Below are 13,052 nucleotides of genomic sequence, written 5' to 3' on the forward strand. Positions count from 1 at the left end.
GTGGGAGGGAGGAGCAGATTGCCAGCCTGGAGCTGCCAGAGGGAGCAGCTGCCGCCTCCAGCTTGGCCTCCGAATGGGCTGCACATTTTAGCAAGTACTTAGCACTTTTGATCAGGCTGGGTAAAAACAACTTCTGTAGCTCATCTCCTACTGTAGCAGATTTCTGTCTAATCTGAAGACCGGACACTGAAGTGACCCAAGAGCCATAGGGAGAGATGGCACAGATGCACTCAGTGCAGTGGGCTTCTTTTCTGTAAAACCTGTTTCACATGTGTCATGCAGGGCTCTCTGTTGGTTGTGGAGATGCTGCCTCACCTCCCGTTCCTCACAGGGAGCTCTTCAGCTCTTTGTGCTGTGCTTACTTCCCTTGATAATGGTTTTGCTTTTCCAGGGTTAACTTCACAAGAGAAATGGCTAACAACTTCCTTTCTTTTTGAGAAAAGAATGAAACTTTATGGTACAAGATCTCCGTGTTACGGAGCCAGAGCATAAACTTTATGTTTAGGCTCTTGGGCAATCTCTCTTTTGATCAATAAATATGTTGAAAAGTGGTGGTGATACAGGAAATTGCAGTGAGAGGTGGACTTTTGTCATTCCCAAGCCGTAGCATTGGACTAATCACACATAATGTACATACTCTCAAGATGTTTTTTCCTGTGGGGTTGCTGACATACTAAACCTCAGCAAAAGGGCTAAATAAAGTGTGCATTATGTGTTTGAAAGATTCCATGACACGTTTAATCCATGTTACTCTGATGTGCCAAAAAATGCAGTTAGTATGTGAATTCTGCAGGCAAATATAATTGCAATACAATTTCTTCTTCTTCCTGTACAATTACACACATCCTCCCTGCAGGGATGTTATTGTTCAGTGGACTACACTGTGTGTATGAAAAAAAAAAATTCATTTATATGTAAATATAACATGAAAGCTGCAAATATCCAAGCTGCTACAGAGACAAAGGGCATGCACATGAAAACAAATGGACCTGGTGTGGTTAGAAATTCATAGTTTACCATAATAAGGGAAAAAATAAATGAGGTTGTCTTTGAAACCTTATAGGTCAGCATTTTAGACTTTTGTATTTGTGTTCCAATTAAAGAAGAAAATGGAAAAGCTTCTGGATATTTACTATTTTTAAGCCAAGTTGCAAGTAGAGAAGAAGAAACACTATTTTTCATATGTTCTATTAGCAAATTAAATGCCATGAAAAAATTTTTTTGATTGGCTTGCACATAGTTTTATGTGAAGTTTGCTTGGTTTGGGGATTGAGTTTTTGGCAATTGTATTTATTTCTTTTTCTCCGTCTTAAATGTAAAGAAAATTTTCAAGAAAAATGGTAGTAGAAATTATGTCCGTGGGTCTTGACAGTAGCTCACAAACTACTATGAGGTACAGGAAATAAGCATTCAAAAGCAAGAAGGAAATAGGGGAAGAAAACAAGGAGATGATGGATTTTTGTGGTGTCTTCTAACATTATTTGGTTTGCGTAATTTTTTGTTGTTTTAAGGTACCTTAGAAAGGAAACACTTTAACTATGATTTGTACTTAAAATAACATAAATTATTTTTAAGATAAGTTTACATTAATCATCACAAATTCCTCACTTACCAGTCACTTGCTGGAGATCCAACTCCTAACTCCTGCTAATGCACCTTCTACTTTAGCAAGGGAAAATGTAATTTATTTTTATGGGTATTTTAGAAAAGTCTGCTTTTAAAAACAAACCAGTGCCTCCTCTAATAAGTATTAAAACCTGAACCTGTGTAATTTGTAATGAGCATAGTCTATCCTCTTAAAAGTGTCCTGGGGATTTATGCACTAAACTCAGATTAATGCTAATAGGAGGTACCTGAATAAATACTCTGCTGCACTGATAGCATAATAGATCATTTATTTGGTATTGCCTTTCACTTTGCCTTCATTTATTTCTATTTTTTTAAACCAAATTGGGATTGGAGTTTATGGTATAAGGAACTTCTCTTCCTCTTTGCAGGTATGCTTTTAAGAAGAGTATTGACGATGAGGAAGTCCCTACGTTAGTCATTTTTTGCTAATCCCACCGAAGAAAATGAAGCCACACTTCAGCTTTGCCGATCCTTTTCCCACCACTGTTGGCTGAATGAGAAATGGTTGTGTGATTATGCTGACACCCCAGCATGCATTTGGTAGACCTGTGGCTAACTCGTTCCCTCTCCATGTGTCTGCTCTTACAAAGTTTTGTCCTCATGATACTGTGCTTTCATTCTGCCAGTATGTGCCCGAAAGGCTGCCTCTGTTCTCACTCCGGAGGTTTAAATGTCAGCTGTAGCAATGCAAACCTCAAGGAAATACCCAGAGATCTTCCTCCAGAAACAGTCTTACTTTATTTGGACTCCAATCAGATAACGTCTATCCCCAATGAGATTTTTAAGGACTTGCACCAACTGAGAGTCCTCAATTTATCAAAAAACGGGATTGAATTTATAGATGAACATGCCTTTAAAGGGGTGGCAGAAACCTTGCAGACTCTGGATTTGTCTGACAACCGGATTCAAAGCGTGCACAAAAACGCTTTCAACAACTTAAAGGCCAGAGCCAGAATTGCCAACAACCCTTGGCACTGTGACTGCACGCTGCAGCAGGTGTTGAGGAGCATGGCTTCCAACCACGAGACAGCCAACAACGTCATCTGCAAGACCTCCGTGCTGGATGAACATGCCGGGAGACCTTTCCTCAATGCTGCCAATGATGCCGACCTCTGCAACCTTCCCAAAAAGACTACCGATTACGCCATGCTGGTCACCATGTTTGGCTGGTTCACCATGGTGATCTCATACGTGGTTTATTACGTCCGTCAAAATCAGGAGGATGCAAGGAGGCACCTTGAGTACTTGAAATCCCTGCCAAGCAGGCAAAAGAAACCAGATGAAGCCGATGACATTAGCACTGTGGTATAGTATTCTGAATACAATGACTGCCTTTGCGATGGAAACTAGATTTGGATGACACTAAAACCAGAGGTTTACTTCTAACATTCATTGTAAACATTAAGACTTTTTTTTTTCCTTTTTCTTTTTTTTTTTTTTCTCCTGTTTAACTGAATTACGCCACTGTTGAGCTTTCTAACAGAGTTTTGTCTGGGTGGTATACTTTAATTATTTCTCTGGTATCCTAAAGCAAGTGAATTAATATGTAAACCTTAGTTTAGACCCATTCCACTATTTAATAATGAAATTTATTTTTTTAATTTAAAAACCAAATAAAAGCTTAACTTTGAACCATGTAAAACAGAGTAATTTATTGATCAGAAACCTGTCTGGTGCCAGAGCATATTGAGTTTGATCAATGCTCATGAGGTGGAAGTTGAGAGCGATAATGAAGTGGACTGTGAGAAGTTTGGGAGCAGAGAGTCCCCGAAGGGCACTTCTGTCCCCAGGGCACAAGGTGAAGAGCTGGTGAATGGTGGCCCATCTGTGGTCTGCTCGTTGTGATGAGAGAATGCCCTGACTTCAGGAGAAGGGAATGGAAACTCAGGTAGGATCCTGGAGAGTGTTTTGGCAGTACTGGGGAGAAACCAACATGAAGGTCCAACATTAGAGAACACGAAAGAGAGTTAAGTAGGGAAATGGGGCTAGTTTTCATCTTACACCCACTTACTGCCACCCATGAGCTTCAAGCAGATGTCCTGAGCGCTGGGGAGGGCAGCAGGATGGCAAGAGCAAACTTAGTCATACTGTTCAAACTAGAGCACCAACCGTGATGGGAAGAAAAAGAAAAAAAATAAATAAAATTAGTCCATCTGTATATGGGCTCATAACTAAAAGTGGATTCATTTTTTTGGATGCAACATATTTTTAAAAAGGCTGAACAAAGTAAAATTGAATATATAGGATGAGCATATTCTGTTGTGTGTTAGACAAGATATTTTTATATGATTTTATGGATAAATGCTTAGGAAAATAAAAAGCTCATGAGGTTAAACTCAGCCTTGAATATAAAATGTATATTTTATATTTTCTATTCTCATAGATAAAGTTTTTGAAGGGAACAAATTCACAAGAATGTGTTTCTCTTATCATTTTATTATGGTGATAAAGGACATTTATCTCTGGGTCCCTATAAATTCAGTCTCACTAACACTGGAATACAGATTGTAGCAGTGTGGATTAAAAAATTTGAAAGGACAGCCATAAAATTTTCAAAAAATTCCAGAGTAGTATCTCCCATTAGATTATCCATTATCTCTGTTATGCTGTTATGAGTGTATTCTTTTACATTTCAGAGGGCACAAGGTTATTTATCTTATTTCTTTCAGAACACTGTTAAAAAAATACCACCTCTAAAATCTATTATAAATCAGTGAGACAACAGGGGAAAAAAAGACTTTTTTTTTTTTTTTCAAATGTGCACAGAGTCAACTTTTTATTTCATCTTTTTGGCCAGAGTCCAGAGTAGTTGTTCTTCTGACTGACTCCACTTGTGTGCACTGTTTTCTCAAAAAGCCGTTGGTATTTCTGATGAACCATTTTTGGAACCTTAAGAGAATGTTAATGTTTGTAAAGGGCAGAGTCCATCCAAAATACCTGCTTTCTGCCATCCCCAAAGTAAAAAAAAATGTTTTCTAAGGAAAGGAGGCTGTTAATTATGCATCCTGTTTAGTTTGTATTTTATACAGTTCGTTTTTCAAGTTCTGTCTTACCAAAATTTCCACTTTTGCAGAAGTGCTGTCTGCATCCTCACAAGCTCTATGTGACTTCTTGCAGGAGCCAAAAGTGGTTGGAGCAAATACAAATGTGAATTTGAAGAGATCAGATAAAATATTATACTGTATTAATAGTATAACAAAACTTGCCCAACAGGACATATCCATGAGAGGGTACACAGAGGCCTGTAGGGCCTCTGAATAGGTGGATACAAGTTCATTCCTTGATCCAATTCTCTTATTTTCTGTAAAATCTCCTTATGGGTAAAATTTGTCTTGTTTCTGTTGCTGTGCTGCTCATGCAATATTTTGGATGTCAGCTAGTATACTACTTCTGGAAAAAGCAGGGAGGACTAGCTAAAAGAAGAGAGTAAACAGGAGGTACTGACTTACTCTGGAATGTAGTGCTCTTTATTCAGAACTAAGTACAGGAGTTCCCCCACAAAATTTGGACAAAGTGATTTAAAAAGAAATGTTTACAAAAATCTTTAGTGTCTGTCACTTGCAGATTTTTAAAATTTGTTTTCAAGCAGGTTTTATTTAAAATGAAAACAAGCAACTCTCTTCACCCAAACTGACTGAGAAAGCTATCTAAATAATTTATCTTCAGTTTTTCCAATTTTTTCAACATATTACTTGATCCATAAGATCGGTTCTGGAGCTGGTGCACTCTTACACCAGCTGAGCTTCTGACCCCAGGTGTTATAAATCCTGAGCAAAACCAATTTGAACCCAGCTAAACTGTATTCAATAGAATGGCTCTGGAAGGCTGGTTTCACGTCAGTTCTCTGGGTCAAATGATTTTCCGTTGTAGATTCCCTATCAAACATCTCATCACAAAACTGTTTTCTTTTAAAGCCAATACTGAAATCTCTGTTTAAAATCTAAAAATAAAGGTAATGCTCTAACAAGTAGATGGTAGATGTAAACTCCTCAGGCTGAATTTCACTGATGAGGGGGAAAAAAATAAATCACTGTTCTCAGCTATGCTGACATAGCAGTGCTAGTATTCATGACAACTCAAGTATTTAACAGTGCTAGTACTCATGACAACTCAAGTATTTAAGTTGCACTTGTTTATTTCAATGAAAAGAAACAGAAAAGTTAAAAACCTTTAGCCTTAGAAGATACATGTTTTTATCATGTTTACTACACACCTTTCTGTCCAAAGCTTCTCTGTGTAGGGAAGCCCTGCCCTTTGAAGTCAATGGCAAAAAACTTTTAAAGCTTTGATTGCATAATATTTTATGGAGTTTTCTCAAAACTGTTTAACTCAAAAATGAGTAAATCAGTGTGTTTCTAGCTGTGACACATTCGCATATAAATACAGATGAGAGGAAATGGATGTTTCCGTAGTCACAGGAGACAGCTTATGACAGAAAATTAAGAGGGAAATGCATAACTCTGTGATTGTTAATTTTTTTAATTAAGATACTTCAGGAAAAGTAGGGCTTGGGATCAATAGGTTAAATGAGATTTATCTCACTATCCTAATTAAAAAAAAAAAAAGTTTTGTTTCTAAATGTTAAAAGATATCTCTCAGCATATTTTTTTTTCTTAAAACTAAAGTTGAATTTTCTCGGCTAATTTTGTAGTGTTACTACACTCTGCAGTTGAAAACTGTGATGATGTATTTGGGCTAAATATATTCATACTCATACTTTATTCTATCTACTTGATATATTTACTCTATACATTCTATATACTCTTATTTTATTCTGTTATCAGGTTTTTGCAGAATTAGCTACAAATACCTTCACCACTAATACATGTTATAAGTTTTCTTCAGTAGCAAGATTTTGCCTCAACATTGCCCTAACTTTCTGAGGCTGACATCCCTTTGGCAGTTTCCAGGGGAGCTCATCATTGCTGGGAGCTCCTCATCGAAGGATGGGTTTTATTCCAAGCATTTTATTATTTATATATGTGTGTATATATATATATATGTATATATATTATTTATAATTCCAAAGCAAGAAGCAGGAAACAGACAGCATTAATAGGTGGTAGGCACGTTGACTGGTCTTTTTGAGGAGAAAAAGGTGCCTGACAGGCAACAAATCTTTCAGTATGCTTTGCTGAGGAAGGAACAATTTTCAGGTGCTTTACATGGTGGAGCAAGCTAACAAATAAAAAACAAATCAGAACTTTTTAGTTCCAAACATATCAGAAACATGAATCCTGTAAGGGCCGAGAGCTAATCAAGTTACTGCAGGAGCACTGTGTTTGGGTAAATGTTTTGAATGCAAATGGAAGCACATGTGAGAAGAGGAAAAGATGTTGTATTAGGGATTAAAAGACAAGAACCAAAAGTGAGAAGAAATCGCTTTCTTGAAGGAGGATGGTTACCAAAATTTTTGAGATGTCCCAGAGATCTCAGACTGGGTCCACTACTGTGCAAGATATTTCTAAATGATCTGGAAAAGGGAGTTAATAACGTGCTGATAATATTTGTAGTTGATAAGGAGTTACTTGGGGCAGTCCAACCTACAGCTAACTGTGAAGAAATACAGAAGGTTCTCACATTTCTAAGTTATCAGATGATAATAAAATGAAGGCTGGCTTTAGTGTGAATAATTGCGAAGCACTGCAGAGGGCACATCCTTTTGCTACAAACACAAGAATAGTCTCTAAATTAGCTATAATCACATGGAAGAAACGTCTTGGAGGCACAGTGGGAAGCCTTTCAACACCTGAAATTATTATGAGTAAAATAGACAGCCAAACAGCATGGTGGAACAACACTACAAACCACTGCATAAAATCTGTGAGAAATTCATATCTGAAACATCAGACTCGGTTCGAGTTCTGCTCATCTCCAAAACCATAAATCTGTGGTCCAGAACTATGTGAAGAAGTGGAGACATCTAGAAGATGTGGAGAAAGGCAGTAACTCGTGAAGAATCTGAGGTGGTTTCCATAGGAGAACAGATCAAACAGTCTGGATCTCTTCAGCATGGGGGTGAAATGCCAGAGGAAGAGAAGGTAAAATGTGGAGCAGAACACAAAAAACTGATCAGAAATTAGAGCAGTACTGATTAAGGATTATCCAGTTTTTTTTGTTTTTTTTGTTTTTTAATATATTTTTTGTTACAGAGCATGTGTTTAAGTGATAAAACACAAGATACTGTAGTGAAGAAAACACATATTAAAAGGTGGGATTCCATAAATTTATTGAAGTCGTGGTCACTAAAAGTATTTAACAATGTTAACGTTGGTGCAGATAAAATTTGCAGGTCAGAGAACCCCAGATCTGCTCATTGCAGGGAGAGCTTCCATACGAAAGGCTCACATCTGTGCTTCTGTTGACAGACTGAGGGAGTTGGGGTTGTTCAGTGTGGAGAAGAGAAGGCTCTGGGGAGACCTTACAGCGGCCTTCCAGTGTCTAAAGAGGGCCCGCAGGAAAGCTGGGGAGGGACTCTTTGTCGGTGGGTATAGTGATAGGACAAGGGATCATGGTTTTAAAATAAAAGAGGGTAGATTTGGATTATATGTAAAGAAGAAGTTCTTCTCTCAGAGGGTGGTGAGGCACTGGCACAGGCTGCCCAGAGAAGCTGTGGATGCCCCATCCCTGGAGGTGTTCAAGGCCAGGCTGGATGGGGCTTTGGGCAGCCTGGTCTGGTCGGAGGTGTCGCTGCCCATGGCAGGGGGTTGGAACAAGGGCATCTTTAAGGTCCCTTCCAACCCAAACCATTCTGTGATTCTACAGTTCTGTTCTGCCTGAGGTGCCACTGGGTTCTTGAAGAAGGGAAGGTGAACTTGGTTTTACAGCACCACTGCTCTCACACGTCCAGTGGGAAGCAAACTGTGCTGCACTACCCTCCTAGTGAGACACACTGTAGTGTAGGGGCTTTTGTGCAGACAAGGAGTTTCACATATATGGAGTGGGAATGAAACCCAGGAAAAACAAAACCACATTTAACCACTGACAAATCCTCACTGTGAGCTGCAGCACTAGCGGCCAGGCAGGGTTCAGGCACTCGTTGTTGAGTTGTGCCAAGACTGTGTTAACTGAAGCAGTGGCAGTTTTTCACTGTTATCTATGGGAAAGTTATTTGGAAGTCGTTCCTGAGGTGCTTTGATGCTACTCTTACACCCCACCTTGTGGTCCACTCAAAAAGGATTTCCCAATAGGCTCTTCTTACAACACTAAAGCTTTGTTTTTCACATAGAAATCCCTTCATCATTGCCTGTTTTTTCAGGTGTGACAATACAATGAAAGTATGAGCACTTCAAAGTGATGGGGCAATATCTTGGCTTCTTTAGTTTTGGGTGGTCTACAAGTCAGTTAATTTGAGAAGTGAAGCTAACCAGCAAGCATTGAATACAGATTAGATGCCATACTATGTCAATATATGAAGTATGTGTTTAATGTATGTCTATACATATGTGAGTATGTATGCATGCAAGTCATCCATATGTCTCACATTCTTTCACACTTCCCTGAGGTTTGCATGTGCGTATGAGTGTGTCAGATACATGTATGCATGTGGATAAAACAGGAAGTCTTTTGGATTTAGCCATGAAATAGATTGCTTCAAAGGTGTGATTCATGCTGCTTCTGAGCCAAGTACACCTCCATCCTCAGCCTTGCATGGTGCCCTCAGTAGTCCCAGCACCAGCTGCACACAACAGGAAAGAACATGGGATGACTGGCATGGCTTATCCTCTTCCCTTTCTGAAAGCATTAGTCAAACCTGTCAGTTGCCATGTAAAGCTGTTGTAGACCTTTGTGAGCCATCGTTTATTTTTCTTCTGGCTCACAAAAAGCAATACAATTTTCTAGTAGGAAAAATAGTTGAGTGAATGATGTAATGCCTTTTAGCTCATAAGAAGCAGTCCTGTTTGTAAAAGCTGGAGAGTGGAAACGTGACTAGTGTCCCTGGATCTGTTCTCCCTTCTGCACTTGTTAATGAGTAGGTTTTTGGCACTACAAAGTGTTTGGCTATGTTTTTCTCCTAGGAGATAGCTATGCCCCTTACAGGAGTTTTCTTGAGATGGTTCTGAGTCTGAATACAGCTGCTAAGGCCAGCAAAAGCTCCAGAATTAAAAATGCATGTTTTTAAGCTTTCCTTATTGCTGGGAAATTTGAGAAGCAGTTAAGTATTTGGGAATTCAAACATGCATTATTCTTAATGCTGCTTTGAGGTTTCAAATGCACATTGTGAGCATCCTGCTTGTTCAGTGGGGCAGTTTGCATGTAGTATTCATAAAGACACAACAATCTCCAAAGCCTGTAAGTGGCAGATTAAACTGGGCATTGAAGGGGAAAAAAAGTCCCATGTTGAACAGTCTGTTTAGATATCTTTACCCCTTGTAATTATTAGTCTCTGTCTTATCATCAAAGTTTGTGATTGCTAGATTTTTATAGCTCCATCTTTATTTGCAAAAATAGGTCTTCCAAAGCAAATCTGACCAAACAATATTAAGAAGATGATTGAATTTTAACATATGTTAAATGCTGGGTTTCTTTGTATGTCTATCTGCATTTTTTTAAAAAAATCATTTAAAGTTATCATTTTCCTTAAATAAGAGTGGCTATGAGACCATATTCTGATATTCTTTCAGATGTGCTCTGAAAGTTATAAATATAAAGAAGCAAGGAAAAAACTGGGAAGGAAACACAAACTCCAGAATTTTCAGGTCTTCTTCTTAAATTGAAGCTGGACAAAAAAATAAAAAAAAATAAATAAATAAATAAATAAAAAAGGTCCTAGCACAGTCTATTCTTGTTTCTTCCTTTGAGGATTAGCTTTGTGCTCAACACTGCATTTCATGGTTTACCAATTTTTCATTTCTCTACCTAAGCCAGATTAACATTTGCTTTCTGCAAAGACTTATTGATGGAGCTATTGGCATCAGAGAACACGGAGACATTTCATGTGGGCTGAAAGAAGAACTGTGAGTGCAACAAATAAGCTCTCTGGACAATATTTTTGTACGCTGTTAATTAAATTTAGTGGCAAAGGAAAAGAGTTGTTGTTGAATTAATGTCCTGCTGGAGAGATTTCAGATTCTCAGGTAGATAATGCCTTTTGTATTCTTTACATAGCTGTATAAGGTGCAAACCACACATCTTTTTGTTCCTGTATTTCAGCAGCTATGGTTCTGGTTGCTATTACAGAAGACAAAACCTCTTACCCCTTTCTTGTTGCAGTCAAACTCTCCAACACTGCACTACACCAAGCCAGTTTGATTCGTCAAGAAGGGGACGTCTGACCACTTCACAGTTATAGTCAAAATGTTAGAATTTTTCCCCCTCTCTTTATTCTTTTCTTGTTTAATACTACCGTTGTTGTTGAATAACATTCCCATGAGTGATTTTTACATTAGATTTTTACATTTCATCTTCAACAAGCTTGTTTTCTCTTAACAAAAAATGTTTCCTGTTGCTATGAATGGTGGGCTTCACTGTGAAATACATGCATGGATGAGCATGAACTCTTTTCTCAAGTTTTTTACAAGATTCTTGAACTGATGAATATAGTAGGATTTCTTACAAAGAAAATGAGATATGCCTATGCAAGATATTTTTTTTTAATGGCTGATCAATAAATGAACAAAGTATTATTTCTGAAGTTCTGAAGGAGAAAAAGATCTGTTTAGAAGAGCTAGGTAAAATATAAATGTATTCTTTCAATAGACAAGGTGTGCAATACTTTAAAACATTTATTTCTCTTCAAAAACTGTAGCAAATCTGAAAATATAGTTGAAAACATCGTGCTAGAAACAAGTTGTAACAATGAAAATTATTTTTATATAAAAAAAGAAATCTCTATCTTGGGTTCTAACATTGTGATGTACCAAAATTCCCGGCCCAACTTGATATTATGCTTTATTTGTTAGCAGACTTCCTTCCCAAATCCAGGAATGCACTCAGAACTCAATGTAAGACAGCAAAAGTTTTGCCATTGCCTTCAGTGGGTTCAGGTTATTGGAGAATAAATGAGTTATTGATAGAGAGTGAACTGAGTGACTATTATGGTGGCTGTTTTTGTGCTTTGGCAGTTAATGTGGGTTTCACATCTACATAATGGTATCACACAGATTTGTAGTGGTGCACCCTCACACTTCATAGCAGCAAAGAGGGACTAGCCGTTCCTTATACTGGTGGCCAACAACTGTGACAATTGTCTTAATTTTTTATTGTTTGTATGACAAAAGACAGATGGTGCCTTTTTGTGTCTGGCTGTACATAGACCTCTCTGCAATCTGAAAGTGAATGTGTACAATTTTAGGCTTTTCCAGTGGAAAAAAAAAAAAAAAAGGTATTTAAGCAGGTTGACTGCATGTTATTAGCTTTCAGTAAGGGGTTCATCCAGCATCACCCACAAAGTTACTTTATAGCAAAATTGCTGGAGTCAGCCGGCTTCTGGAAAATAACCACCATTATTGTTTAAATGCTTGTATTCCAGTATTTGCCCTCAATTACTGCTGTTCTGCACCACTGTGTACTCCGTGAACAGCACTGTGCAGGTGAGCAAAAGTTGTCTTGGAAGAAAGAAGCTTTGAATTTTCAGGCTGTCATGAGGGGATGGAGGAATGGTCTTTCATGGAAACTACCTCAATTAAAAACACAATGGTACGTAATCGTGGACCTGAGGAGACCCGACACACATTTCATGCCTGGCCCCTGACTGCCTCATTAAATAGATGCCATACACAGAGAACAAATGGTTTGGGCTGAGGAGAATGAGTCATACATAGATGAGCTGCTTTTTCTGAAAACCCACTGAAATGCAATGATTAAATACACTTTACATTTGGAAAATCCTGCAGGCAAGTCTTTAATCAGTGTTGAAATGCTTTCTCTTCTGATGCCGGTAGATTTGTTCTGACACAACATGGCGATGACTAGAGGTGTGGCAGTCAGATTTAGCTGGTAGAGGCATATGGGTGATGGCTGCTCAGGGTACGTGAGTGCAGCATTAGGTGTCTGACAGTGTGCTCTTTCTGCTGCACGTGTTGGATGGAACTCAATGGAGAACAAACTTTTCAGTACAAACTGAAAAGATACCCGTGAAAGGTCATCATCTGGCTCACAATTTGGAGAGTGGGCTGATGGCACCCCTCTCAGCAAGCCTGCTGAAGCTGTTCCTGATGAACTTGCTTTGAAATACCATCTCTTACCCCTTGCGGAAAACTGCATTGGTTCATGACTCATGGACTTCAGCTCTTTCAGCCTCCTGTCTGCACACATGTGCGTGTACTCGCATGGGTGCAGTCTCATTTGACTCAGCTCAGTCTTGTATTTAGGAAACCGAGAATTAAAATGCCCCACATTGTGCATTAGTGTGTACAGAGATGGTGGACTTTCGTGGCAGCAATACCCTGAGAAACCTATCCACAGGCTTGTAGGAGTGGGTG

General features: G+C 38.6%; 1 protein-coding gene across 4 annotated transcripts in view; it reads left to right on the forward strand.

Annotated features, from left to right (window-relative positions):
- LRRC3B (leucine rich repeat containing 3B) overlaps positions 1 to 11,922 on the forward strand; it is a 178,969-nt gene extending 167,047 nt beyond the window's left edge. For 3 of the 4 annotated variants that reach the window (XM_066991922.1, XM_066991923.1, XM_066991921.1), the window contains one exon: positions 1,998 to 11,922. In XM_066991922.1, the coding sequence (XP_066848023.1) occupies positions 2,161 to 2,940 (780 nt within the window). In that variant the 5' untranslated portion in view covers positions 1,998 to 2,160 and the 3' untranslated portion in view covers positions 2,941 to 11,922. The remainder of the gene's footprint in view (positions 1 to 1,997) is intronic. The other variant, XM_066991920.1, reaches the window with a different exon arrangement.
- Positions 11,923 to 13,052: the final 1,130 nt, after the last annotated feature.

This window comes from Anser cygnoides, chromosome 2 (genome assembly GCF_040182565.1).
Source record: "Anser cygnoides isolate HZ-2024a breed goose chromosome 2, Taihu_goose_T2T_genome, whole genome shotgun sequence".
Lineage (NCBI taxonomy): Eukaryota > Metazoa > Chordata > Aves > Anseriformes > Anatidae > Anser > Anser cygnoides.